Here is a 27,740-nt window from a genome sequence, read left to right on the forward strand (position 1 = left end):
CATGAATAGAGCATTTCTGGTAGGGCAGAGGTGCCTACTGGAAGAGAGCTGGAGCTCTCACAGAAAATGAGTAGGCCTATGCAGCCTCCAAACGCTTACCCTGTTGGGCTCAAATCTGCAAGCAACCATTGCTTTTACATGACTGTTACAGAGGATTAACGCGTAGGCTTCCCACCAACACTTACAGCAAAGCTTTCTAGGAGTAGTGCAGGAAATCACGCTCTGCTCACCTCTTGCAGATGCGCACGACCCGTAAGGTGTCGGTGTGGCCTGTGGGGCTGGTCGGGGGACGGCGGTACGAGCGCCCGGTTGTGGAGAACGGAAAGGTCGTCGGGTGGTACACGGGCTGGAGAGCTGACAGGCCCTTCGCCATCGACATGGCCGGTAAGTGCTAAGCTTCATGCTGTGTGAATGACAGAAAGCTCATCGTGCCTATTCTTACATTTTTTTGTGAGCGGGGTGGAAGCATACATCCCTGGAGGCATTCAAGGCCAGGCTGGATGTGGCTCTGGGCAGCCTGGTCTGCTGGTTGGCGACCCTGCACATAGCGGGAGAGCTGAAACTAGGTGATCATTGCGGTCCTTTTCAACCCAGGCCATTTTGTGGTCCCAGTGTAAGCAGATTTTAAAGCTTCTCAAGCGTATCTGCTGTTCATAGTGCTATAGCATTAAATATCCTAGAAGTCTTAGTTTGCACACCTCATTTAATTAAGTTGCTTCTTGGTGATGGTGCGGCTTACTTTCACTTGCTTGTAATTGCATGTGGCAACTTGGCTTTTATGTTGAATGAATTGTTTTTCTGGAATGAGTTAATTGTAAATCAATTCATCCAGTTAATTTTTGCAGGGAGCCTTGCCTTGCCTTGAGTCATCCATCTACAGCCGGCAGTATAAATGGAGACCCTTCTTAGACCTCATGTTGTAAAACGCTACTTTATCATGACATAATTCATTGTTTTATTGGCTATTTGGAGTGATGGTGATAACTGTAGATGGATATAGTATGAAATGCTGGGCTTAGGGGGAAAAAAATCACTGACAGCTATAGTGTAGCAGAAGGCAGAAAAGCTTCAAAATTGATCTAATCAATCTTCCACTGGGAAGCTGGCACACCATGCAGCTCTGTCTTGCTGTCAGTCCATGCTTAGGCACTCTTTCCTGTATATTCACAACTGCCACATGAATCATCGCTGTGCCAAATTTTGATTTCTAGTGCAGCAGCAGCTGGTTTCCCAGTATGATGCAGCACTTCAGCAGTTTTTAAATAGGATGCTCTGAAAGTAATGCCTCCTATTTATTTCCATGAAAACTGTAACTAGAAAAGAGCTGAAAACTGCAGCTAGAAAGAGCACAATAATGCTGTTAGATAAAGTAAATTCTCTGCTGCGAAACAGTATTTTTCAACATAGTCACTATCATTAGCTATGCATTTTGGCCAGTGATGAACAAGAGCCTGCTTGCTGCACTCACAAACATCTGCATGGCCATCGAGAATGTGGCTTGTCTTTCATGTTGCTGTCACCATTGCTGAAACGCACCGCCCACCTCCTCACTGTGGTCACATCCACTGTTTGGTCTCCATAAATGTTCAGCAGGTGTCAGTGAATGTCAGTGGGTGCCATTTTTCCATATGGAGGAATTCAGTGACACACCTTTACTTCGTAGGCTCTTCTGTGTCAGATTCCATGTTTGCCGCATCACACAGCAACAACGTGGAATGAAATACTGGTGGGAAGTTTCAACCTCTATTGCCATAGCACCAACATATGCCTCCCACACTGTGGGCTAACGTAATAAAATAGGAGGTATTACTTTTGGAGCAGTCTCTGGATATTCATGGAGGAGAGGGATGGGGGAAAATACAGGGACAAGAATGGGATAGAATTAGCCAGCAGTTTTCATTTTTTTGAGACCTTTATGTCTTGGGAGTGGAAAAAGGACAGAGCTTGAGGGTTTTCTTTTTTAATGGATTGAGGTGTTCCATGAAAAGTGGTGAAGTATCAACAGGTGAATTTTTCTACATCATAGAAACCATTCAGGTTACTGGTATTCCTGGCATGAGAGCACTGGGGTGTAGAGGTAGAGGTAGTACTTGGGGGGAGATTGAATTCTGCCTGTCCCTACGATCATGCTTCTGTGAGAATAGTCTGCATGTGGATTATAGATACATATCCTGTGCTGCAGAAAGGCATTATAAGGATGATAGCACGGTTCATAATTTATTAGCAGCAAACAAAAAGCCATTATGCTACATTAAGCAAGGGACAAACCCTCATCGGAGGAGATGTGAGGAAAGCTCATGTCATCTTTGCTTACAGTTTGCAGTTGCTGCTGCAACACTGGCTCATGGGAGAGGCAGCTCTGTGAGCATTACCTGCTCCTGTACCTGCAGAGGTCTTGGAAGGGAGAGACTATGGAGACAGAGGTGCAAGGGCTGAAAGTATCAGAAATCAGTGTAGAATCACAAATAAGAAGGTGCTGCTTTGGAGAGAACTTTATTAGTCCAACAAATATAACAAACATTTGAATTACATTTTGATATCGTTATTTCAGTAAAAAGGGAAAGCACATGAACTTCTTATTCTAGACTTGAAGGCATGGGGCCAAATTTATATTGCCCATGGGTCACATGGGGCAGTTCTGCTGATTTCATGGGAATCAGCTGAGACCCTCGCTAACCAACTTCTGGATTCTTCTTTGAAATGTCACATTTTATCAGTGAAGAAAACATAGGTTATTTCTTTCTAGAACTTTGTGGCTGACACAGTTATTCCCCAGTGCTAAATTGCATTCAGAAAGCAGAGTAGCTGTTTCCTGTGTTCCTTATTGTCAGGCAACCACCAGAGCATACAGATGAGTTCTGGTGTTTTTAAAGTACCGCCTGAGTTTTAACAGTAGGTGGTTTGCAGAGTGTGAGGAGGAAGGGAGGAAAAGAGAAAGAGAATTGGGTGTTGTAAGCAAAACATAACACTGAGTTTGAGCGAGTAGGAAAAGGGGGTAAGAAATGACTGCAAACGTGTTGAGAGCATTTGGATTTTAGAGCAGAGGGAGTGCGGCTGAGGGTATGGGGCCAAGGGGAAGGAGGAGAACATGAACAGTTTGCCTGGAAAACAGGCATCTGAGTGCACACTCAGAAGAGGAGGAAGAGGAGTAAATAATTATTTGGTTGTTGTTCCTCTTGGCTCTGCCCACCAGAAGCAAGGGAGAGCGGGGGGAATAGGATGGAGCTGCATTTTGCTCTCGCCTCCTGTGAGCGTCTGACTCGTCCCCAGAACTCTGTGGTACCACAAGCACCCCTTGTTTTCCGCAACACAGTTAAATGTTTCCTTGCTCAAGTATGAGTACCAGGGCTGTGTGTGTCCGTGTTTTCAGTTCTAGCTGCAGAAAGCAGGGCTCAGCATCTGCAGCATGAGCTGTTGTCTCATCTCTGTGCATCCTCTGCAGCTGATTTAAGGAGCGTCTTCAGTTATATAAAACACAAACCTTAAGTAGGGAGGTTGGTGTGGCAGCAAAGTCAAAACTATTTTTGAACTTCTAAGGTAAATTCTACCTACCTATTTATTTGTTTTTAAGAGAATGGTAAGTGGTATTTCTTTTTGGTTGAAATTCAACTTTACTTATTGCTTTGGAAACATATTACCTAGATCTGCTGAAGAAATGTTTTTGTAGTTCTCAGTAAAAACAGCACTTGGCTGGATTCTGCAATAAATATTATTGGTGCTTTTAGCTAGGCTATGATAATATTTTATTAAACAGAGCTAAGCAAATTCTGTATCCATTACATGAAAGTAGTAGGAGTTGGGCTCTTGTATAACACAAAGAAATTCATTTAAGAAAATGTTCTTTAAGATACAGACAAACATTGCCCAAAGGTTAGAAAGGGAAACAAACTGTCTATTCAGATGTGCAGTCCTAAGGCTTTAAAAGTATTAAAATATGGGTTAAACGTGAACTGAGGAAAGCTAGTTTTAAAAAAAAAAAAAGTTTGTTACACTGCCATGTCAGAAAGTAAGAAATATGGCAATGAATCATCGCTATGGGCAGGTCTCACTTTGATCTAAGCAAAACATACCCCAAGATACCTTTTGTCACTGGTGTTTCTGTCATAGACTGATCAGAATCTGACTGGGATAGCAGTGAAGCATTTTTTTTCCTGGTGACTCTAGCCAAGGCGCTCTTATTATAGTAGGCTGACTAAAAATTTACGTGACAGACCCCAGCTCAATCCCCTTTTTATGGGAGTGCCATAGTAAAGGAAATGGAACCAACAATAGTTGGTAGCCTTGATGTAGAACTACCTGAGAAGGTAAGCGGATGGAAGATGAGTAACTTTAAGCAACAGTTGTTTTTGTTGTTTGTTTGGTTAAAAATACGCTATACATACTGTATATGGCCAGATAAGTTCTTAGGATCATGAATGGTTTGGGTTGGAAGGGACCTCTAGGACCATCAAGCTCCAACCCCCTGCCACAGCTAAGGCTGCCAACCGCTAGATCAAGTACTGGATTGCATTGCTCAGGGCCGCATCCAGCCTGACCTTAAACACCTTGTAAATGGGAGTGTTGTTTCCCATTTTCCAGTCCCCAGGGATTTTGCCTGACAGCTACGACTTTTCAGATAAGATGGAGAGCAGCTTGACAACCAGCTCAGCCAGCTCCCCTGGGTTGCTGGGATGCGTGCCATCCGGCCCCATAGTCTTGCACACTTTCAGTCTTGTGAGTTGGTCTCAGATTTGCTCTGCCCTTACGGTGGGGGGGGGAGTTTGCTCCTAGTTCCCAGCTGAAGTCAGCCTGCTGTGCTTGTCTTAACCTCAAGCTCTGCGAATACTTGAAGTGTCTACAAGAACGTACAGGAACTCCTTTAGACAGATTCTGGACCTAGACAGCCTGATGCAGATACGAGCTCTAATCTGTCATTACACTCTGATATCTGAAGGAATGCAGCCCGTAACAAGAACACTTGTAGGCTTTTGGAGAATTTGAAAAATCTCAATGGAATGTCACACATAGAAACAAAAATTTTCAGGTTATCAGCAGCCACTTGGGCAGTTGAAGTGAGTGCACTGTGTTGTTTATTATAGACCTGATTTTAAATCTTCTGCGATGCTTATCGATTTACTTATGGCTTGTTCCTTGTGCAAGAATTTTTACTTTTTTTACCACCCATGAGAACTAGTTGGATCATGAATCTCATAACATCAGGACTGTTCAAGGAAAAGAGATGTGTGCTTTATATTAGCATTCCAGGAGCTGCTTCAGGTGTACAGATTAATCTGTACCTGTGAATCACTGGGCAAGCACATTTTGGAGTCATTCATAGTTCTCTGAGTCCCTCTGCTACGGCCCAAGCAACCACCTGATCCTTGGATTTTGCAGTAGTATGCCATCTGTGTTACATCTCATCTTTCTCACGATTCTTCTCTGAGAAGAAGCTGTCTATTAATACACTGGAAAACATGGCATATTTTGTCTGAAAAAGCTGCAGAATGGAAGTACAAAGAAATCCTGACTGGCTGTGGCAGATGATAAACTCAAAGCCCCCACCCTGACATCAAAGGATGTAAGAACTTCATCAGAGATTGCTGGGTTTAACATAGAGAGTCTCTTTCATGGTAAATTAATTGTCAGCAGAGTTCTCTGTTCTGACATATGAAAACATGTGGCTGAGCACCTCTACAGCACTGAACTCAAATGGTGCGTTACTTGAAGAGGAACGAAGCAGACTTCAAGTCATGTATGGTTAACAAGTCAAAGGCAGTATCTTAAACTGCATGGAAACCAGCATATCTGTGTCACCATCAGCACTAAGCTCTAGCATTTGTTCACTCTGGAAATGATAAAAAATGAAGTTTCTGGCTTGCCTTCAGCTACTACGCTATCTGGAGCATTCAGGAGGCAAAGCTATTAATCGCGGCAACTAAATCTTGAAAGGCTGTCTAACTGGGTGAAGAAAAATGTTTCCATCATTTAACAGAAGCTGTTAATCCAACACAAAGTGTGAATTAACAGGTTCCAGAGAAAGCAACACAGATATAATCTTTGCTTTGTCTTCCAGATGCCTCCTCCTCCAACAAATTCATTCTTATCTGGGCGGCTCATCAGCCAATTAGATTTCATTTACAGCTTTGCATCAAACAGAAACAGCAAAACAGCATGTTACACTTCGGCTATAAACTTGTCCTGTGGTATTTCATGTGATTAAGCTTAGTATGACTTTGTAGAAATAGTGCGTGTAGCGCTGTCTGCTTATGCTATACTGGAGATGTTACTTCCACCAAGGAATTATGTGAAATTAGCAGTGGCTACTGTCACTGGCCTATTACCATGGGATAATTATCTGCTAGGGGAAGTAACTAGTGCTACTGCGGTTAGCCCTTCACCATCTCACCTCTTTTTGATGCCATAATGTTCTGCCTGTGATAAAGTGAACTAGAAGTTGGCACTAGAAAATGGTTTTCATTCAAGTGCTTTGAAAGTTTATCTACATAAATACGTCAATATGTGAAACTGAAGCAGTTGTAAAGTAGTGCTGAAAAAGCCAGATAGCCAAGGGGAAAGGTCTTCTTGAACTTTTTTTTTTGAAGTTGCTACTTATTGAAAACCCTAACGATACACAAAGAATGCATGACCACTGATTAGGGAAACAAACCTCAGGCCAGTCAGTGTGCAGTACTCCATGTCCTTATGTACAACAGCTTAATAATTAATTTGACTTTATTCCGTGCCTGAAAAAGGGGGGATTTTTGGAACCCACATTGGTGCCCCTCACAGCCATGTGACAAAGACCTAGACAGCATTGAGGGCCTGTAGTCTGCTGAAGATGAACCCCACTGAGGAAGGGAAGTCCAAATCTGCCATCATTCTTCTCCCTGCTGGCCCCTGCTAAGGCCAGCCAATAACAGAACCATCATAGAATAGAATCATACAATCTCCAAGGTTGGAAAAGGCCCACAGGATCACCCAGTCCAACCATCCATCAATCACCAATAGTTCTCACTGAACCGTGTCTCTCAACACAACGTCCAAATGTTCCTCGATCACCTCCAGGATTGGTGACTCCACCACCTCCCTGGGCAGCCCATTCCAGTGCCTAACAGAGAACTGCTGGGTGCAGCACTGCTTCTAACAGGTGGGGCAGCCAACACTCTATTAGAGGAAGTTACGCTCTTTTTTTTAGTTTTCAGTTAGAAAAATCTTAATACTGGCTTCAGAATTAAGTACTCTTGCAGTTTTCCGGAACAGATGTCAAAACTGTTGCAAAGGGACAGCTGGAACCACTGTGAACTGACAAAACACCATTTATTTGGTAGACCTGCTCTTAGACACAAGGCTATACAAACGTAATTTTCCTTCACAAGTTTAGCAGGCTGACTTTTGAGTCATCCTTAAAGAAGTTTACACGTGACTGAATCCTGCTGAGTAACAACTTCAAATTTCTATAACCAGTGGCAAATTGAAGATTCACAAGAGCTGCTTCAGAAAGGGTGAGCTTGTTCAAATCACTGATTTCTCAATTTAGCTCCCTTTGAGGGACCTAATGTATGTTATTAGGGAGAATGCATTGCAAACAAGCACTGATGAGATCCTTTGATAGTGCTGCGCAACACCCGGATCAGCTACAGACTGTCCTGCAGGTGGCCATTTAGATGAATGGTTCAGAAGTCCCCAGTAGCCACAGGGTGTAGAAAGCCAACATACACCATGTATGAATTGTCTTCCATCAGTAATGTTAAAAATCTCTAAAGTCAACAGTTGCTTTGTCTAAGTAACATTCTAATCCTTTCTTTCTGATTCTCACCCTCAAACCAAGAAATACTTTTTCAGTGTGGATTCCGTACATCTTATTTTAGTTAAAATTCAGTTTTATTTCTTAACTAGAAGGAGAAAGGAAACTTCTCTTTATGACAGGAAATTGATGAACTGTTGAAAATCTGAGTGCATCTTCACGGTAAAAGAAAAGAATGCAGGCTGTCCTATCCTGCCAAACACTGTCTACTCATATAACCAATCTTACAACATTTTTAAAAGATGCGTGGTGTTTTGTAGGTTAAGTGTAACTTGCCTACAAAAAACCTGTGTTTTTTCTTAACCATTTTATTCTTCCTTTCTTCAAGGATTTGCTGTGAGCCTTCAGGTGATTCTGTCACATCCAAAGGCCGTATTCAAGCGTCGCGGTTCTCAGCCAGGAATGCAAGAATCTGATTTTCTGAAACAGATAACAACAGTGGAGGAACTGGAGCCAAAAGCAAACAACTGCACAAAGGTACCCATTTATTTTCTAAAAAGGCTCTCAATGGTCTTTGTAGATGACCGTACTAACAAAGTGTTATTTGATAGGTTCTCGTGTGGCACACACGAACAGAAAAGGTCAATCTAGCTAATGAGCCAAAATATCATCTGGACACAGTCAACATTGAGGTATGATCCTGGGACGAGCCACAGTACAGCGGATGCGTTTGGAAAGTGCTCCAATTCAGCCCCTGTAACAGCCTACAGGTGTGAGAATTTTTGGTCACCCGGTGGACTTCTGTGGAAACAAAAGAAAGTTGTCAGATATTCTATTAAGCAAATCAAATGGGTGTGCTTTGTTCTAACTTGTTTGCATGCACTTCTGAACTCATCTTAATAAACTGACACTTACCTTTGCTGTAAGGCTGTTTCCACATAGTAAAAACAATCAATCGATCAATCGAAACATGACTGCAATGGAATATTGTCAAAATCATCATTCAGTTTTTGTATTTATCCAGCTTAGTGGTATAATTATAAACTGATTTTAAATCATGAACTGTTGATCTAAATATTTGCATAAATAGATCCTCCAAATGCTTTCCTTCATTAAAATCAGACTTAAAGAAATAGCTGTCAAATAGTTATGCAATAATGAAATAAAAACCCACAATCATTTACGGATTCATCTTTTTAATATAGGGAAATAACATTTTATCATTATGAGGCACCATAAAATGTAAACACAATCACTGTCATAAACCTGGATATTTCTGCAAGGAAAGATGGATCTGTTCACACCAAGTTACCTTGTATGCATACCAGTTCTCAGCATTAATACTGCATACATGCCTCGTGAGCCCGCTTGGGTGCTTTAGCACAGGAAACTCAAATGGATCAAATGCTCATTTTTAAAAGAATAGACTATTAATTTGTAGGACTAGAGTAACATCCAGGTTTATCTTCCTTTCAATGATCATATTCCCTGTTATGCACACCATAATAACGTCACAGTGAAATGCATGATGAAACAAAATTTGTTTGATACACTAGAAAACATTGCTGTGATACATTTACATTCTATTTATATATGATTAAATATTTGTTCATACAGTACCTTCTACAGGATTACTGGGTAATTTTGGGGGGGATCGGGGTTTATATTTTTGGATATTACTAACATGATAGCTACGTCCCTTAAATGCAAACCATTTGATCTAGAATTTTGAGGGGAAAAAAACAATACGTGGTTAAGCAGCTTCTTAAATACATGGTCTATGAAATCATATGCATTGTATGAAAACGTTGCCAGTGATATATAAATGTGTTCTTGATCTGCTTTTCACTACATCAAATTTAAATCAATACAGACCACAACACGGTCAGTCAGTTATATTCTTAATCTGAACAGCCTGGGAAAAAGAAAAAGTATGTCCATGGAGAGAACAGCGGAAGTAAATGCATTTGGACAAGGAATGTTAGGTGGCTCTTCTGGGAGAAACTTCTATTGCAACGTTCATTTCCACAGTTGTGTGCTGAGAGTCTGACCCGAGGAGCTTCCAGTCCATCCCGCCACTGTGCTGGGGGGCTGCCCAAAGCCCATCACATTGCTGGAGCTGTTGAGGTTCATTCCAGCCATCTGCTGATTCATCTGTGAAGCATACAAGAGTCCAGTGAGACTGGAGCTGAGAGGCAACAGTTAGCCAGAAAGCAGTACTACCTCCTAAACCAGCAAATCAGTTCCTAATCAGTTAAAAGATACTGTCCTAAAACTAGTATTTCTCATTAAATAAAAATACTGACTCTAGGAAAGCATCTAAATATTTTTCAGGACACCAGCTCTTCTAGATTCAGTTTCTGTTCAGGTGATCGCTGTGATACAGCAGCTGACTGGCAGTGTATGAGAAGGCTGTATCAGCATTCAACTAGCGAATTCTAGTAGTGAACACAGAGCTTGTGACAAGGGAGCCCAATGTACTTCTGCTGATAGGAGCTCTCTTTCAACTTTCAGAGCTAACCAACAGAATTTTGGCAATTCTACTGAAGAAACATCCAAGCAAGTAGCAAAGCCTTGTCTACATTTGCAACTCCAGATGATGGTTTTTGTTTCAGCAGTATTTCTTTGGAGCCCTCAATATCTTGACTGCACCACTATTTCGTGTTGTTTTGTTTTATATTAATTGTCCATTTAGTCAGCAACCAATGACACAGACTTATAAACTTGACTACTCTCTATAAATAGAGGCATATTTTGCTAAAGAAGCTACTCAAGATACTGTGACTTCTTTAAAATGAGTCAAACAGTTCACATGAAATTAAGAAAGATAACTAATTAGAATTTGGAAACAGTTCAGAATTCACGTTCATTGTAAGGAGGATGCTAAAATACTTCTGCTCTCAGAAAACATTATGAATTTGCTGTAGATTTCAGTGCTCAGCATAAAAATCTTAAAATAACTGCCTGTTATCTTCTAAAACACAAATGCAGACAAGCCAAAAACCAGTCTGCATACACAGAGTAAAGATGTCCAAATTCTTAAGGAATCTGAGGGTGAAATCAGTTGGCAAACACAGATGTTCCAGTTGTATAGGCAATATTAGATTGAAGATTAGCTAAAAATGAGAATTCATGTAAACAGGATTGCACAATACCAGGGTACAAAAGGAAACTGTGAAACAACTGGTGAAAAAGTCGTTAAATGACCTGCAAAGTAATATTCCAGAATCAACACCGTGTGCATTCAGACATGTGAAAAGGTTGCAGTAATGACAGCCAGGGCCTGGACATGGAGATTAATAATGCTTCACCTAGTTGTTCATCTCTTCTGAGCAGAATTCTGAAGGAACAGAGTACATAAAGCAAGCTGTTCTGGGAAGTAAACAAGCTCTCCCACCTTAGAACTGAAGCATGCTTCCCCTAGCAACTGTGGGATATCAGCATAATGATAATATTATCTGATATGCAAGTAGTACAGAAATGTTTAAGACTTTGTCTTATGAGCCAGCTTTTAATACACATAACAAGCAAGATTTTTCTTTATGGGACCTTTTTAAAGTTAGGCACCTTTAAAAAGATCTGTGGACTACTGTCCATAGATATCTTTCATGTGATGTTTTGAAATTCTCACCTTTAAGAAACTACTTTTCAAAGTGGATAACAGTCTGTGTTTTCAGAGAGAGGCTATTTTATCTATGTAAAAACCCACACAACTGCTCACACCACAAATCTTAATTAGTATAGCTAAGTCATTAAGGTACACTTCATGAATCAGTAGAGTAAGCAGCATGCAATTATTGTGTGGTTCATCTAGTGAAAAAATCTGAAAAAAAATCGTTGCTCAAGTTGACTTTTTTAAAAATAAGCTCCCAACTACGTGATTTTAGGATGTTTCCTTGGATAATGTATCAATATAGTACTAAGCATACATTAATGCTTCTAGAGAACCTTTTAAACATGTTTAAGAAATAAAAGCGTGGAAATGCTACAGATAAATAATAGATGACTCTAAGCAAATTATCTACAGTAGCACATCACAGTGCAGAAAACTGCACGTTCCACTGAAGTCTATCTCGAAGCTTGGAAATGAAAGTATTAATTGTTAATAGCCATCCTTGAGCCATTCAATTCTGCTCTTAGTTACACTGCTGTGTTTATGCTTTGGCGTGGCATAACTAAAGTGAAGCTGTTTCTTTACCTAATTCAGATGCCAGGATGAGACTGGCTACAGCAGCAGAAAACTGAGTTTGGTCTCCCTCAGCAGAGTTTATTCTGTGCTTATATATTGGTTATCTTTAATTTATTTCTTCATTGATTTTCTTCCTTGCGTGTCTGAGCAATTCATAGTCCAGCAGTCTGTAACTTGGCTCCACTGCAGCTTCCCTCCTACAGCTAGGCAGTTTGTATCTGAAAAGGAGATGTTTTTTCAAACACCCTGATCTGGGAATAACGAGCATTTACCTGGGTGAGGTTCCATTGAGCTTGCTGATTTTGTTGCAATCCGTACTTATTCTGCGGAGTAACCATTTGTCCCACCATTCCACCTTGAGGTCCAACGACATTCTGAGGAAGTCCTATCACACCAGTTTGTGTCGTACCAGTAAATCCATTGGGCATTCCCATTCCTACCATCACCCCTGTGCTCTGCCCCATGACTGGCACCGATTGTCCCATCATGCTTCCCATCATCCCGGTGGCTGCAGGCACAGGAACTCCCATGGCTGGGAAACCTTGAAAATGAGTTGATGGCTGTGTGGTGAATGGCATAGTGGAGGAGCCCATGAACATACCTGGATCAGAGAAAGGAAGACTTCAGGGAAAGTGCTTTGTGATCTTCTCCCTCCCCCCAAAAGCATTAGGTGCATCAAAACAATTTTAAAGGATAACTTTGTCCAGCTGTATGTCAGTGCTGTTCGTTTAGTTCCTGTAAAATCTCTCACCAGAAAAGGATTCACCACCATAGAGAGAGTTTGGCAAATCCCTGAGGTAAGTGGGTCTTTAATCACTGTACTAGAAGTCTGTTTTCCTACAAACACCGCAGAAATCAAACCTGACAGCTCTGCACTCACCCCAGTGGCCTGCTGCAGAGGCTCAGACCCTAAGCAATGAGTTGGGCAGCAGGAGCTGAATTCACAGATCTGTCAGTCACATGCACACTTGATTAAATAATCACACACTGTTTTGTTCTATAGCTTTGGTATTAACATTTCAGTAATCTTCCCATGTTTGTAATAGTAAAAATACAGTTCGTTTGAGTACAATGGCAGTGTGCCCCCACCTCTGTCTTATACTTGTAGGAGACGATGGTATTGCTGGGCAAAGCATAAAATAGAATTGCATCATAAACATGTGCCAAATGATTTACCTGGTGCACTCTGCTGTTGCATGGTTCCTGTGCCATACAGTGACAAGATGGAGTCCTTGGAGAGCTGTTTCTTTGCCGACTCTTCTGATTTTGTTGTTTGCTCAGTGAACAGATCGAGATCTCCTGCTGCTGCAGACAAGGTGGCAGCTGCTGGTTTGGCAGAAGTGCTCTGGGAAATAAAGGTCAGGACAGAATGCTGAGGGAAACCAGCAACATTGTTACATTAAGTATTTACTGCACTCCTCATCCCAGAACCACACAAAAACCCATTCATTTACTGAAAATAAATTTAAGTGAACGAGGATCTACCAAAATGCAGTATCACCTAAGACAGCAGTATATACAATAGGGAAAGAACAGAACACTGGGCTGAGGTTACAGAACCAAATTAACGCCCTGACCAACTCCAGAGACTACACACAGATTGTTCCTTCCTGCTGCTCCTACATCTTTATCAGTGAGCAGCAAAAATCCTGAGCTATAGCCAGATTATGGAAAATAATTAGGAAATCAACAAGGAGATTACAATTCACATCTCATTAATCCTCTCATAAGCAGAATAAATGAGAGAGGAGCTAACACAAAAGATGTGGTGTTTTAGACACTTCAGCTAAGGGGATAATATTTTTGGAGAAAAGGCAGAAGTAAAATTTCAACTGATACAGTAAACAACTTCTAAAATACAATGTAATTGGCTTAGAGCTCTGTAAGCACACTTGCTTTATTAAGAAAACGTGATGATCTCCAGCTTACTGCATGCCAGGATTGAGCCACTACAATACACTCAGGCTGTCAGGCTCTCTATTGTTCAACTTGTTTTATAACCAAACTGCATCCAACATTTGGCTGCTCCTGATACACCTATACTTCCATAGTGCTTAGGCAAAGAAGCAATACATTGTATTCCTGTGATATTCCTTGAAACAAAGGAGTCTTGTTACCTGTGGGAGCTTCCAATCCAAACTAACCTGAGGCGCACGGAGAGTTACGGCCTACCGAAACGGTGCCACCTGGTTGGGGACACGGTTAGGGGCATGGTGGTGTTTAGGTTAACAACAGAGGAGAAAACTACTTGCATTAAACCACAATGAGGAGCCTGGCTCTACAGCCAGATCCACCTCTGCTGCCATCCTACAGCAGTCAGACCAGAAGCCACCCCGAAACGCGCAGCTGCTCTAGCACGCCTCTGCTCCTGCTTACAACAACAGCCTCGCTGCTCAGCCTGGTTCACATGCTCATAAAGCTACTGCCTCTTGCTTATTACTGACAAAATTCTGATTGCAAATTGAAAACAATTGGTTTCAGCGACTAGTAGGAAGCCTGCTCAAACTGAGAGAACTGTCATTCTGGCAGAATCTTTTTGAAAATACTAGCGATGGATTTCAATTTGTATTCAGGTAAAAGCCCACCCTTGGTAGTTGTGTTTGTTTTTTCCAGAAGTCCTGAGCTGTTATACATTCTCCTAGTAAAGCATCAGCCACTGTACAACAGATGTGTTCAGAGAAAGACACTGAAACAGCAGAAGTGAGCTAAGAGAGGCAGCTCCTCTCTGCTGCTCATACTGCAGTAAGGAGGAGGTTTGATTTTTCTAGAAGGGAGAACAGTAGGTGTGCCTGTTGGTTTTTTTTTTCCTGTTTTTTTTTTCTTTTTTTTTTTTTTTTTCCTTGTTCTGTTTTCATGTATGGTTGGTTTCTATTCTAAATGAACAGCATCAGACTGTTCTTCTCTGGATACATGAAATGCTGTTACGTGCATTAGTGAAATAAAGCACATCATACTTGCACATACTTTACACAGAAGAAGGGACAGCTGAAGGCCCAGGGGACAGATGATAAACATTTACCATGTTTATGTCACGAGATTAAACGCCCATTTAATATCTGTTAATTCAGTTTATTTTAGGAAGATTCTAAGAAGATTCAAAGGCACTGAAGAAGCACTCCCTCAAGTGTTCAACAGCTGAAAAAATGGCAGATAACGCAAACTGCATGGCAAGGAAACAGAGGGCGGCATTCAACTTAAACAAGGACATGATTTTCACATGCCTCCTATTCTCATGCTATCCAAGACACTGTGAAAGTATGTCTTGAATACAAACAACATTATGCCCTTAAGAAAAGCTGTGTGCAATGCCCTCCATCACTACACCAAAGCTCAACGCTCATCAGGTAGTTAGGAAATATGAAACAGCTCAGCAGCGTGTAGTGGAACTTACCGCTTATTACTAGCATTTATCTCAAATATGTTTCACGTTCAAACATACGTTGGTTTAATCACTGACAGCTTATTTATTACCTGTAAAGCGTAATACCTAAGAAAAGGAAATTTCTACCATAAAATATCAGCCGTATGTGCCAGAGCCATAAATATGGTGGTTGAATCCATCACATTTACCATCTGCCGTAACAACTGCACATGGCTGACAGCAGAAGTTTAGGTTAACACAGGAGACTAAAAATTAATAATTTGATTTTGGCTTTAAATTCCCTAAATATTACAAAATAATAAATAAAGTTCATGGTGTCCTGAATATTTTAAGTTGGTCTGACAGCTGTAGCAGTCCAGATGGCCTTTGGAAATCTCTGAGGAGGAGATTCCACAACGTCTCTGGGCAGTGTGGGCCAATGCTCCATCTCCCACACAGCACAGATGTGCTCTTGGTGATCAGAGCATTCTAGTTTGTGCCCACTGCCTCATGTCCTGGCACTGGGTACCACTGAGGAGAGCCTGGCTATGTCCTCTTTGCACCCTTCCTTCAGGGCACAGATGAGATCTCCCTGAGCCTCCTCTTTTCCAGACTCTCAGCCTCTCCTAATAGCAGAGATGCTACAGTCTCTTAAATCAACATACTGGCCCCGCTGCTGGACTCTCTCCAGTCTGTCTGTTCACATCTCTCTTGTACTGGGGAGCCCTGAACTGGTCTCAATATTCACAGTGTGGCCTTACCAATGCTGAGCAGAGGTGAAGGATCACCTCCCTAGACCTGCTGGCAATGTTCTACCTAATGAATTCCAGAATACCATTAGTTTTCTTGGCAGCACAGGCCCATTGCTGGCTCAAGTTCACCTTGGTGCCCACCAGGACACCCAAGGCCTTTCCTGCCAGACCACTTTCTAGATGGTGGCACCCAGCATGCCCTGGTAGCCTGGGGTTGCTGCTCCCCAGGTGCAGGACTCTGAACTTCTCTCTGTTGAACCTCATAAGCATTCTACCAGCCCAGCTCTCTAGCCTGTCCAGGTTCTTCTGAATGGCAGCGCAGCCTTCTGATGTGCCAGCCACTTCTCCCAGCTTTATGTTATCTCCAAACTTGCTGAGGGTGCACTCTGCCCCCCATCACCCAGATCACATGAAGATGTTTAAGAGGACTGAATTTTCTCGCTGCTTTGGTTTCTAAGGTTTTGAACAAATCAAATACTTCTGTAGTCTAGCAAGTACACAGCTGTTTTTGTCTCAGTTCTTTAGCTAACTCTCAGCTGAATCCTTCCACCAGCTTTCAACATCCACCTTAAATTCTTTTAAATGCTACTCCTTTTGATCATCCTGAAACTTTCCTTTCATCCCTGTTAACTTTGCTCTCCATAAAGACTGTTTGTGTAAAGCAGTTGGACAAATAAGCTCCGTCTGTCCCCAGCTTTCCAGGCAGAGGACAGAATTTTCTCCTTACCTTAATAAATTCACATTTTCCAGTAATGGGTTAGGAGAAACAAAACAACTAAGAACAGAGCACACAACTGACCTGTCTGGAGACCAAAACAAATTATGTGCTATTTTGCCTCATCTACATAATTCATCCATCAGACCGTAAGCCTCTTAGCACTGTTACCTCCACTCTAAACTCTGTGAGCATGCATACTATTAGAACAGCTTTTCAAGAGCTGTTTTAGATTCTTTCTCTTCCGCCAGTCTCAGAGTGATGCAGATCCCAGTACTGCAACAACATCAACCATATTTACATTTCAGCTCTTCTTAGCAATTCTTTAGCTTGTTCTGGCTTCTGCAATACACAACGTACATCTTTAGTTACTATGGTCCAGTTATGGCAGTCTGGAGAAACTTCCTAATGCTTACAAATTTTTAGCATGCAGAAACAGTTCCTATAGAACAAACACTTTCTACTTTTCACTCCCTCTGTCAAGTCCCTTTATCTAGACCACATCTTTAGGAAACATAGATGAGCGTGGATGATCCTAGTTTGTATATTGCAGCCAAGTAAGACAGTGCAACGCATCTTAAAATGCACAGATTGCAATATTACAGAAACCATCGTCCTGCAAGCTCCCCAGGAAGAAGAGACATCACAGTATACTGCAGACTTCATTATCTTCTCCGAAGTACTGCATTCTTTAGATGTAATACCAAAGAAGCACAGGGAGTAGTTTCAACTGAATGTCTCCATATAGCTTGAAGCAATATTTTTCATCAAGAATCTAACATATAAGAAAAGAAAGCTGAGTGGCACACTCTTGCCACTCAGTGTGAGAAAAATCAAGACTCATATCAGAAGTTACAAGAATTTAAAACTGAAAGAGGCTCCAAAACTGAAAAAAGGCCAACACCAAAGAGGAGAAATTCAACACTTGGGAGATGTCAAAACAATTAAAATCTTGTGCAATGATTCCAGCAATATTTGAATTGCTGGAATTACTTGAACACATATGAATAAAAAAGAACATAGGACCAGCATTAAGCACTGTTAAAACACACTGAACTTATTCTAAACTATGCAGAAGTCCTCTTTGGCATCTTCAAGAGGTAAACAAGCAGCCACTGATACAAAAACAAATAGTTTAATAATTTACCAATCACTGAACCTCTTCTAAGTTCCATAATCTCACCACTGACACCAAATTCTGAACAATGTGGTGAAGCAGGTCCAGGAGCAGTACAGCACTGGGGAGTTGCAATGGCCAACTCCCGAACCTGAGCAGCTTCCATTTGTGCTTATAGTTGGGAATACAGAGGATGGCTGCTCTGGATACTGAGTGGAAGTGTACGGTGACTACCTGAATAAGAAGCTTCAATGTGACCCCTATGCCCAGCCTGCCACCAAATCCTGGCATTCGTCCACAGACTTCACAGGCTCTCTGACTGTCTCAATGATGATAAACTGAGCAAATCCAAGCAGACAAATAATTAGGAAACAAGAACACTTCCTATGGTTAAGAAATAGATTTGATAAGCTTGGCAGTAACCAATTACAGTCACCATGAGCAGAGTCAATCCATGCCCCCTACAAGAAGAAGCTATAAACAACTCAATGGATCACATAAAAATAGGGCTCAATAGCTCCGCAGTAAGACCCCACATAGATAACACTCACAGCACAGCAAGCTTCTGAACAAATCATTTTTTTGCACAAAAACTAAGGACTTGGAAACATTCTCATCACCACAGCTTGTTGAAAAGCTGAAGTTCATCTGCTGATCTGCAGCAGTCACATAGGTACATACACCTCAGGGAAAAATGAGTATCTGAGAACATAGAGCTATCTAAAACATATTACTGCTTTAAATGAAAGTTTGTCTAGAAACAGATGTGATAATATAAAGCATCTGTACCAAAGTGTATTTCTGTAGCCCCTGAACCAACTCTCGGCTCCCAGTACAATGCAAAACACGCATACAAAAAAAACCCAACAAAACACTGAAGTGTAATCTCAGTGGCTTTTAACATCCTGCCTGGGGAAAGCATCAGTGCTTCAGTGAATCGGTACTTTCAAACTTCATACCTCACTATTCCCCCCTTCTCCCCTTCCCTCCAAGTTTCAGCAAAGAATGAAGATCACATTTTTGCTGGAGGATACACCCATACAAAATCTGAAACTAATATCTGTCCAAAATAATTAAGGAATTTGTTAATTACAGCTAAGAACGGCACACCTTTGGTTCCTATACAATGTGTGGTAACAAAAAACACTGTACAAATACTTACAGTTTATCTTCAATTTTAAAAGTGTACATTTACAAAATACAGAAACATGTCATTTTTTCCTTTTTCTTTTTCATGAACACCGCGTAGCTGGTCATTTTCTAGCATACACCCTTTCTCTAGCTTTACAGTAAGAGCTGGTTAAGCTACTTTTAAACCCCTGAAATTTGCTAATAGGCAAAATTCTAGAAAAAGCATGCAATCCCATTGTTCTTTACCAGTCCTTTACAAATGCAACATTTTTATTAGTATCCTACCATACCGAATAGGAAGAAGAAATATTTGGAGTATTTTTGAAGACTGTAATGAAGACATCTGAAAGGAAAGCTAAAAAAGTCAACAGAATGCTGAATGCTCAAGTCACCTTTGAGAATGAAAAATAAATACTTCTATTTTCATTTAAAATGATGTATTGGCTACATCAGCTGTCATGATTCCTAAGGTTTTCGGACAGCACCTTCCTTCATTCTCATAACAAAACATTCAAATAGTACACCTCTGTGCTCCACCGTGCCACAAGAATACAAACCCTAACCTAATATTAAATCCTATTCTGAAGGCTTAAGCTGAAAAGGAAAACCAATCCTGTGAGCAATGAACAATTAAGTGTTGTTTTTGCCAATCCATTTGAGGAACAGCATCAAATTCCCTTCTCTTTTGATGTTCACAAACCTGTTGTGTTTATCCCCACTTTCCCACTTGTTTTCTCATAGAAAATAATCAAGGAACATAATCATATATAACTTCTTTACTTCAGTAAGTTAAACAGAGTGAATCCTTAAAATCTCTCATTACCAAGCATGGTTTCCAGTCCCTAGTATCTTCCTGACTCTTTTCTGAATCCTATCCAACTCGTATCTGGATCATAAGCGAAAGATATTGCAAACTACTCGTGTCACTGACAAATGAGAGGCACCATCAACTACCTTCCTGAAGTGGTGCCCAGACCAGTTACCACCATCCAGACCTACAAGACCTTTTTGGATGTAGAAGAAAAAGGAATATTAACTCTGTCCCAGTTTGCAAAGCAACCTATTTAATCATCACCCCCTGCTACCTCCATTTCCCTGTGTCTAAACTGGGGAAATTATCTGTTTACATTACATATTCTTTGAGATTACTGATTAAAAAAGGAACATAGCCAAGAATTCTATCTTGCATGATGCTGTATCTTTGATAAAAGTTCTGTTCACCACTGCTGATTATGGCACTGAGAAAAAAGCAAATTATCAACACAAATCTTGGCTGGTTTGTTAACTGCAAGTAATGTTCAGGCTTTAGAGAACACAATCAAGGTGATACCAAATATTGAGATTAATATTTTCCATTTTTTTAATGCTTCCTAATGTATTTACTTAGTGCTATACCTGTTCTCGAAACTTGCACAATCAGTAATAAACTACACATTTCAGAACGTTTCACCCACGCACAGAAGTTCCAGGGCTAATCTTTATCACAGGAATGTATTTTAGACAATTTGTTTCCTTCAACTACTGATACGTACCATTCAGTTCACTGCAGCCATCCCACTATTTAATCCATGAGCAATCATCACCACCCAGATAATCATGTCAACAAGTGACTGGCTGGGTGGTGCTGAGCTGCTGGCCAGGTTAAACCACAACACCTTTTTGATTCCCTGTACTCTACAGCTAAATCACTTGTTTAGCCAGGTCACATCACTTGCTCACAGAATCAAATCAAGAGAAAGCTGACATTCTGAAAGCTCTCTGAAAAGATTGATTAGGCAACATGGACTGCACCCCCAGAGCCTGCTGTCCTGAACCAACAGTAACTACACTCAGAGCAAACCACTTTCAGTATCAGAAAGGCAGGAAAAAGTGAAAACCAGAAGTCAATCTTTTCCACTATATGCGTTACTATCATTGGTCCGTTTATTACAGGGTTGAGTGGAAACCTCATGATTCTAGATTTCAATTTACCCAATCTACAACAAAATTGGATACATTAAACAGCTCAGTGAAGCTGGAAATGGCTTACTGCTTTTCACATCTAGCTCTATAGGTGGATTTATCTAGATCAATTTTGACATAAGGCAGTAGAATAGTAGGACAACATGCACTTAGTGTTCTTTCTGGCACTTTGAACACAGACATCCACAAGAGCCAAGAAAATCCATACCAACAATTTCCTTTGCAATCTTAGCTAACACACTCGAACCACTCATTTCCCTCATCATTTACAAGTGGCTGAAGGCACGCAGGGAAGCTTGCCTTATGTGTAGCTTTTATGTTTAAAAAGAGGTGTGATTTCAGTCCCTACCTAGCATTTTTCACAAAGTTGGTCCTCAGCAGCCAGTCGGTAAGAGGAGAGTAAAAGATAAAGAATAAAAACCACAGTCAAATCTTGCTACAATGGCAATATGCCTTGAGTTGACCGCGGTGATAAACTGAACACTTGAAACAAAATTACGATATGCCAGTTGAATTAGAATTACTTTCTATCATCCCTTCCATTTTTTATATCAGAAATGCTGGATAAGGAAAAATCAATACAGATCATAGGTCCCAAGCCATAAATTCAAGAATGCATAAGGTCCTTCCTATTTCAACTAGGCAAGACAGAAAGCCTTCTGCAAGTGTAAGCCTCAAAAACTACCTTAAAAGGGCTCCACAGGTGGGGCAAAGCCTTCCTCTCAAAAGCTGCTCTGAGGATGAAAGTCAGTGCAAGTGTGTTCTCATCTGTATCAGCCAAGTTCAGCACCAATACATTATTCTCTGAGGCTGAAAATTGCCCTTCTTAGCTACAGCAAACCAGGCAATGGGGCCTCTTTCAAACTGTCATCAGTCTATGAAAGGGAGTGGGCCACATGCAGGGTTATGTTACCCCTTCTTTGAGGAAGGTATGACATACAAGTTTCCAAGATGAAACAAAAGCCAGATCAGCCCCAGAAACAGTATTAGATTTCCTAGATATTCATTCTTGATTTTGAATAAGACACTTGAGATTTCAAATTTCCAGTAAGTCTGAGAAAGAAGCATCTGCTGTATGTCCTATTAGTATTACAACGCAATAATAATCATAGAAACATAGAATGGTTTGGGTTGGAAGGGATGTTTAAGATCATCTAGTTCCAATCCCCCTGCTATTAGCAGGGGCAAGAAGTCCAGAACAAGTATTACTTAAAGTTCAGTGATCTGAGGACAAGAAGTAAAAAATATATTGAGAATACTTAAAAAAAAAAAAATAAAAAAAATAAAAAAAAAAGAGAGAGAAGAAAAAAACGACAATATAAACTAGAAGAAACTATGACTACCATCAAACAAGGAGAGAACAGAAAATAATTCAGCTGACTAATCAGGAGGAATCAAAAAAGACGACCAGAGTACCTTCCAGTCCTACATCCAAGTACCAGAGAAGGCCAAAGAGGTGAGAAAAATATAGGCATTACAGCTGGAGTCTCTAGCTGCAAGCATACAGAAGCATGTATTTTTTCTCTCTAAATCCCCACATGAACAGTTTCTTGATGGGAAATATGTGCATGCACATGCATACTTACACAAAGAGATATAAGTAAATAACACTTACCTGAGAGGGAGGTACAGCAGCTGCTGGTAAAGGATTAGAGATCATTGGGCCAAAGATATCCAAGTCATCATTCAATGCTGTGGCAGCAGCAGCAGTGCCTCCATTTGCAACTGATGTTTCAGCTGGACCATCTTGAAAGGACAACAAAATTGTATTTAAAAATGAAAACTGGCAGGTGTTTTTATGAGTAATAAATAAAAAATAATTAAAGCTGCCCACCACACCACCACCACCCTCATATTCCATTTCTAACAAAGGATTGTTCTCATTATTCAAAGATTCTGTAAAGTAAATTTTAACTTACCTAGGATTCTAATTAAAGGATTTGATTATTGTTTTTGTTTTACATCACCCACACACGTGTAGTTAATTTCAAATATATCTGTAAGAAGCTTCCAACATACATTTACAGACTAACATACTAGTATATTCCAAATTTAAAACAAAGAATACAGATCACCATTTATTAACTTCAAAAAGCGCCAAGGACCTTCAAAAACAGCTGACTAACATTACAGAAAAAAAGTCACTTCTTTCTTGTATTAAGCTATAAGAACTTATTTTCCACTGTTTGATGAACACTTATTTCCAGAGCAGAGGTTGATCAGTAACAGCCATGCACGAACATCCTAGTAATAGCACACAAAGCATTCATTACTACCACTGAGAAAAGTGTGAGGCATAGACAAATGTGAGGTAACTAAAACGTTCTGGAACTCTAATTGGAACAGAGAAGTGGTCTGATTAGTAAAGATCATGGCTGAGATGCAAAGTTTAATTAAAAGCAAATCATAAGAATCTACCAACATTTATTTAAAGTAATACAATTCTGTCTCTGAAACAACTGCAGCATTCTTTGCTGTCTGGCAAAGAACAAACACAGCACAATTTCTATTTATTCTTTATTTAAGGAAAAAACATGGAAGAGTAAACGTATTACTTAGAAGTAAGATCTCCCTTTGCTTCTCTACTTTTCTATTTAAGAACGCAACTAACTGGCAGACTACAGCGAGATCTGTCAGCTTGCATGTAGAATATTATCATTTTTCATTACTTTGTTCAGTCACATGTAAACTCACTGCAGTTCCAGCAGCTGGAGACTGCCCTTCCCGGAAGCCTAGGATACTGACAGGTTGGAACAAAGGAGCCTCACAGCACCACCAGACACTTCATCAGCCTGGAAATCACTTGACTGAGGAAATCATCACAGAAGATCTGCCAGGACTTTCAGCTGTTAGCTGAAAGGCAATGCATTACCAGAAGGCACTGCATTCTGAAACAATCAGTCCAAAACATCCCCACTCAAAGATGCCTTCTTATTTTATCCTTCCACCACACTGTGATGGAAAATTACCCCCTCCCCCCCCCCTTTGGCTGCCTTGAATGTAAATATTTATTCTAAAGACTCAGGCTGCTACTACTATAAACTTGAAAACACCGAAGTCATGAATGTCAAAATCTGACAATGTGGTACATATCAGAAGTAACCAACATGAGTCTATACCTGCATTCTGTCTTACTATATAGACACTATCCTATGTGCCTTAGGAGGCACAGCTATAGTTCCTATAGAAACTGCAGCTCTGAATTGATTTTGGTGTACATAAAACCCCAGAAGGTTTTTACAGCATCTTTTTCATACAAGGAATTAAGAAACAACCAGGTGGAAGGGTGCTGGTCTGTAAGTCTTTAGAGACTTCTTCAGATACACAAAATGATTTTGTAATTTGATTTAGCATCTATCAGGATCACAAGTAGCTTGGTATTCGCCAACTCTCAAATCCTCTTCCTATCAATGTGAAATGCAGACCAAATTGTGCATGCTAGCAAAGGCATGCAGATCCAGTGACAAAGCACCTTGAAGGCAAGGATACAAAGACAGACACATGTAGCATTCACAAGAAATGAAACCTCAGCACGTGTGTTTCTTGTTTCAGGTTTCCCAAAGCTTGTGAGGATAATTATGCTGTCTGCAAGGACTAAGACAAACCAAGGAACTCCACAAAGGCAAAATCGCCAAAGAATGCCTTCAAATTACTAGATCTCATATGCTAAAAGTAAACAATGAACTGAACAATGACAGAAGGATTAAAGCAATTTATCCAGCTCTGCTCAGCACTGGTGCAGACACACCTCGAGCAGCATGTGCAGCGTTGGGCACCACAACATAAGAACGTCATTAGACTGTTAGAGAGTGCTCAAAGGAGGGTTACGAAGATGGTGAAGGTTCTAGGTGGCTAGATGGATGAGGGGCGCCTGAGGTCCCTGGGTTTGCTCAGCCCAGAGCAGAGGAGCTGAGGGGAGGCCTGATGGCGGCTGCAGCTCCTCACAGGGAGCAGAAGGGCAGCGTTGAGCTCTGCTCTGTTTGACAGCGATGGGCCTGAGGGAACGGCATGGAGCTGCGTCGGGGGGGGGCAGCTGGGGGTTAGCAAAATGTTCTTCACCAGATGGCTGTGGGCATGGCACAGGGTGCCCAGGGTAGTGGGCACGGCCCCGAGCTGCCGGAGTTCATGGAGCATTTGGGCAATGCTCTCAGACACAGGGATTGAACTGAAGTTGGACTCAGCGATCCTTATGGGCACCTTCTAACTGGGCATATTCTGTGATCCTATGATTTAAAAAGCCACATCAGTCCATTTAATTCCTATGTCAGCATTTGACTTTTCTGGGAGATCTTCAACAGAACTGAAGAACAAGGTCATCTACCATTATGGCATATCTGTTTATACCTTAGCTATGAAGGTCTCCTCCTTCTCCTATTTCTGTTCTGATGACTTGAAGCCAATGGACACTGTAAGTATAATCTGATCCATCATTCTGCCCGCAACAGCGCTTTAAGATGCATGCAAATAAGTGTATTGTCAAGCAAGTAATGAGCTTCTGGTAGTTCAAAGTACTCTATTCATTTGAGGTCATTCTGCAGGCAGGCAGTTCCAAAAACATCTCCCAAAAGGTTGGCTGCTTCAGATAAATTTAGGAATGAACAGTGCATAATTTTCATGCAAATGGATTGTCTGGAATTAATAATTTAATGTTTTCATTTTCTCAGGGAGTCATATGGATTAGAAAAAGTCTTATAGTCCAAAGTGGTTCAGTTTCCCTCAATCTAAAAATGTTTATCATCTAAGACTTTAAATACACACATAATAACTTAGTAAAACAAGCATTTCACATATGTAAAACACTCATGGTAGAATACAATCGTTATAAGAGAATAGTATTTTTCAAGCAGTTAATATGCTAGTTATAAATTAATATTATGAAACCTGGGTTTTTGCTAGATCAGTCCAAAGCTGTTTTAACAGCTATATGTTGTAACAGCTATAAGTGTAAGAATAACACTTGATAATGCACGTGTTTTCAACCTTTTACTAAATTTTACACCAAAAGTATTTCTGCCTGCATCAGTGCAGAAATGAGATATTCTGAATGACTCCTTCCAACACAGTTTTAGCTCTGCATAAGTAATATTAATAGCAGATCCTGTCTTAGTCCTTTCTCAAAAATGCAACAGTTGGAATATTTTGCAAATCCTGAAACTTTTTTTTTGCACCACGAAACTGGAAGATTCCAGAACAAGATAAATTTCAGAATGTAGAAAAAAAACACCTGTTTTCAATCTTGTACTTGTAGAAATATTAGCACAGTTATAAAAATGTAAGTGTGCAGGCATACACAAACTTGAGTTTCAGTGTAATCGTTTACACGTTTATAGAGATCATGGATATTCCCAACTACAGTGTGTCAAGCCACTGATTAGAATGTGTTTCCCCTTTTCTCTCCTAACTTTAAAATACTTCTTTAGTCTATGAAAGATGCTCCAGATGAGTTCTGAATTCTAATATTCTAAAAATGTTACTTTTCATTCAACTTTTACTGTCTACCAATAAAAACTGATGACAAGAGGAGAGAGAAGGAAACACACCTGCAGTTTTTCCAGGAATTAGTAAAAAACAGATCAAGTTATACATATATTTTGAGAAATGCATAGCTCTAACCAACACATATGTTAGGGAGATGATCACAGTTACTCTGAAACTATTTCTAATGAACTATTTCTAATGAACTGCCATCACCTTTGTAGAGAATACACCACTAGCTAAGCATGAAGGACAAGATGCGGCACAACCCCTGCAACATGAGCATATCACAGGTAGAAGTGTCACACTAAGGTGGAGAAGGTCATGAGGAAAGTCATCAGGTGCTGTTTTTTGTTGCTATTCCTATCTCCAGAAGACCTAAACCCTTACTTTTTACCCTTACAATGATATGATAGGTAAATATTCATAGTATGGCAGATAGAAGTTGCAACAGCAGATATTGCTTATGCTTTCACAACAGGAAGTCCTGTTTAAATTTGTTAGCAGAAACAAAAGCTATTTGCCAGGATATGCGTAGTAAGTGATTCTAGTGATGTTTACTATTATAGCTTTTCTATAGTGTATATTTTATTTATTTCTGACAATACAATTTCTGATTCAGTGCTTCCTTTTGTTATGAAAACTTTAATACACAGCATTAATACGTGGTACATTTCTCTGCACCAGTGGTGAGTGACCAATACAGGAGATGTAAAGGCATGGCAAGAAAGAGAAGCAGTAAGAAAGACCTATTCCTTGCATTACATTTCTGAAACTAATTATAAAGGAGCAAACTATTTACAAGACTTAGCATCTAAGCTGTGTTTTTATACACGACAGTCACACTAAAACTTGCAGTAGAAGAGATATTTTGAATACGTATCTGATTATTTACTGCATCAAATTGCTAAAAAGACAGAACTAAGAAAAACAGTTGAAGGCTTTAAACAAAATCTGTAACAGAGATACAAACAAATGATGGAATGATGGAATAATTATTTATTGCATTACTAAAATTTTATTTACCGTCAAAATCTTTGTAGAACTATTCACTGGAAGCTCTTTTCTGTACAGAATTTCTCAAAATAAAATCTGGGGAACCAGAAAGTTAGCAAAGCTACATGCACCAAGTGGTTGTGCCTATTTTCACGTGGGGTGGATACATTGTATACCTACCTAAGCACAATCTTAATATATCAGCAATGCTATATAATTCCTACTATCCTACACAAGCACGATTTCTTTTTTACAAATGTTTTTTAAAGCCATCTTTCCTTCATCAGTCCGACATAAGTGGAATCACATAACTTGTAAG

The 27,740-nt window shown here is 40.3% G+C and overlaps 2 protein-coding genes across 2 annotated transcripts in view; one reads left to right on the top strand and one right to left on the bottom strand.

Moving 5' to 3' along the window:
- Nucleotides 1–239: 239 nt before the first annotated feature.
- Nucleotides 240–8,421, top strand: B3GAT2 (beta-1,3-glucuronyltransferase 2; the record flags this gene model as incomplete). The annotated part of the gene is made up of 3 exons (XM_079550907.1): nucleotides 240–384; nucleotides 8,112–8,260; nucleotides 8,335–8,421. 3 exons carry the CDS (start codon nucleotides 240–242, stop codon nucleotides 8,419–8,421), a joined length of 381 nt encoding a protein of 126 aa, XP_079407033.1.
- Nucleotides 8,422–9,742: 1,321 nt separating this feature from the next.
- The window catches only part of SMAP1 (small ArfGAP 1), a gene marked incomplete at both ends in the record, with an annotated part of 93,216 nt that continues 75,218 nt past the window's right edge, over nucleotides 9,743–27,740 (bottom strand). Inside the window, 4 exons of the mRNA XM_079550094.1 lie at nucleotides 9,743–9,877; nucleotides 12,185–12,513; nucleotides 13,089–13,257; nucleotides 22,566–22,696. Coding sequence (XP_079406220.1) covers nucleotides 9,743–9,877; nucleotides 12,185–12,513; nucleotides 13,089–13,257; nucleotides 22,566–22,696 — 764 coding nt within the window. The remainder of the gene's footprint in view (nucleotides 9,878–12,184; nucleotides 12,514–13,088; nucleotides 13,258–22,565; nucleotides 22,697–27,740) is intronic.

The sequence above is a fragment of the Tetrao urogallus genome (genome assembly GCF_951394365.1).
Source record: "Tetrao urogallus genome assembly, chromosome: 2".
Lineage (NCBI taxonomy): Eukaryota > Metazoa > Chordata > Aves > Galliformes > Phasianidae > Tetrao > Tetrao urogallus.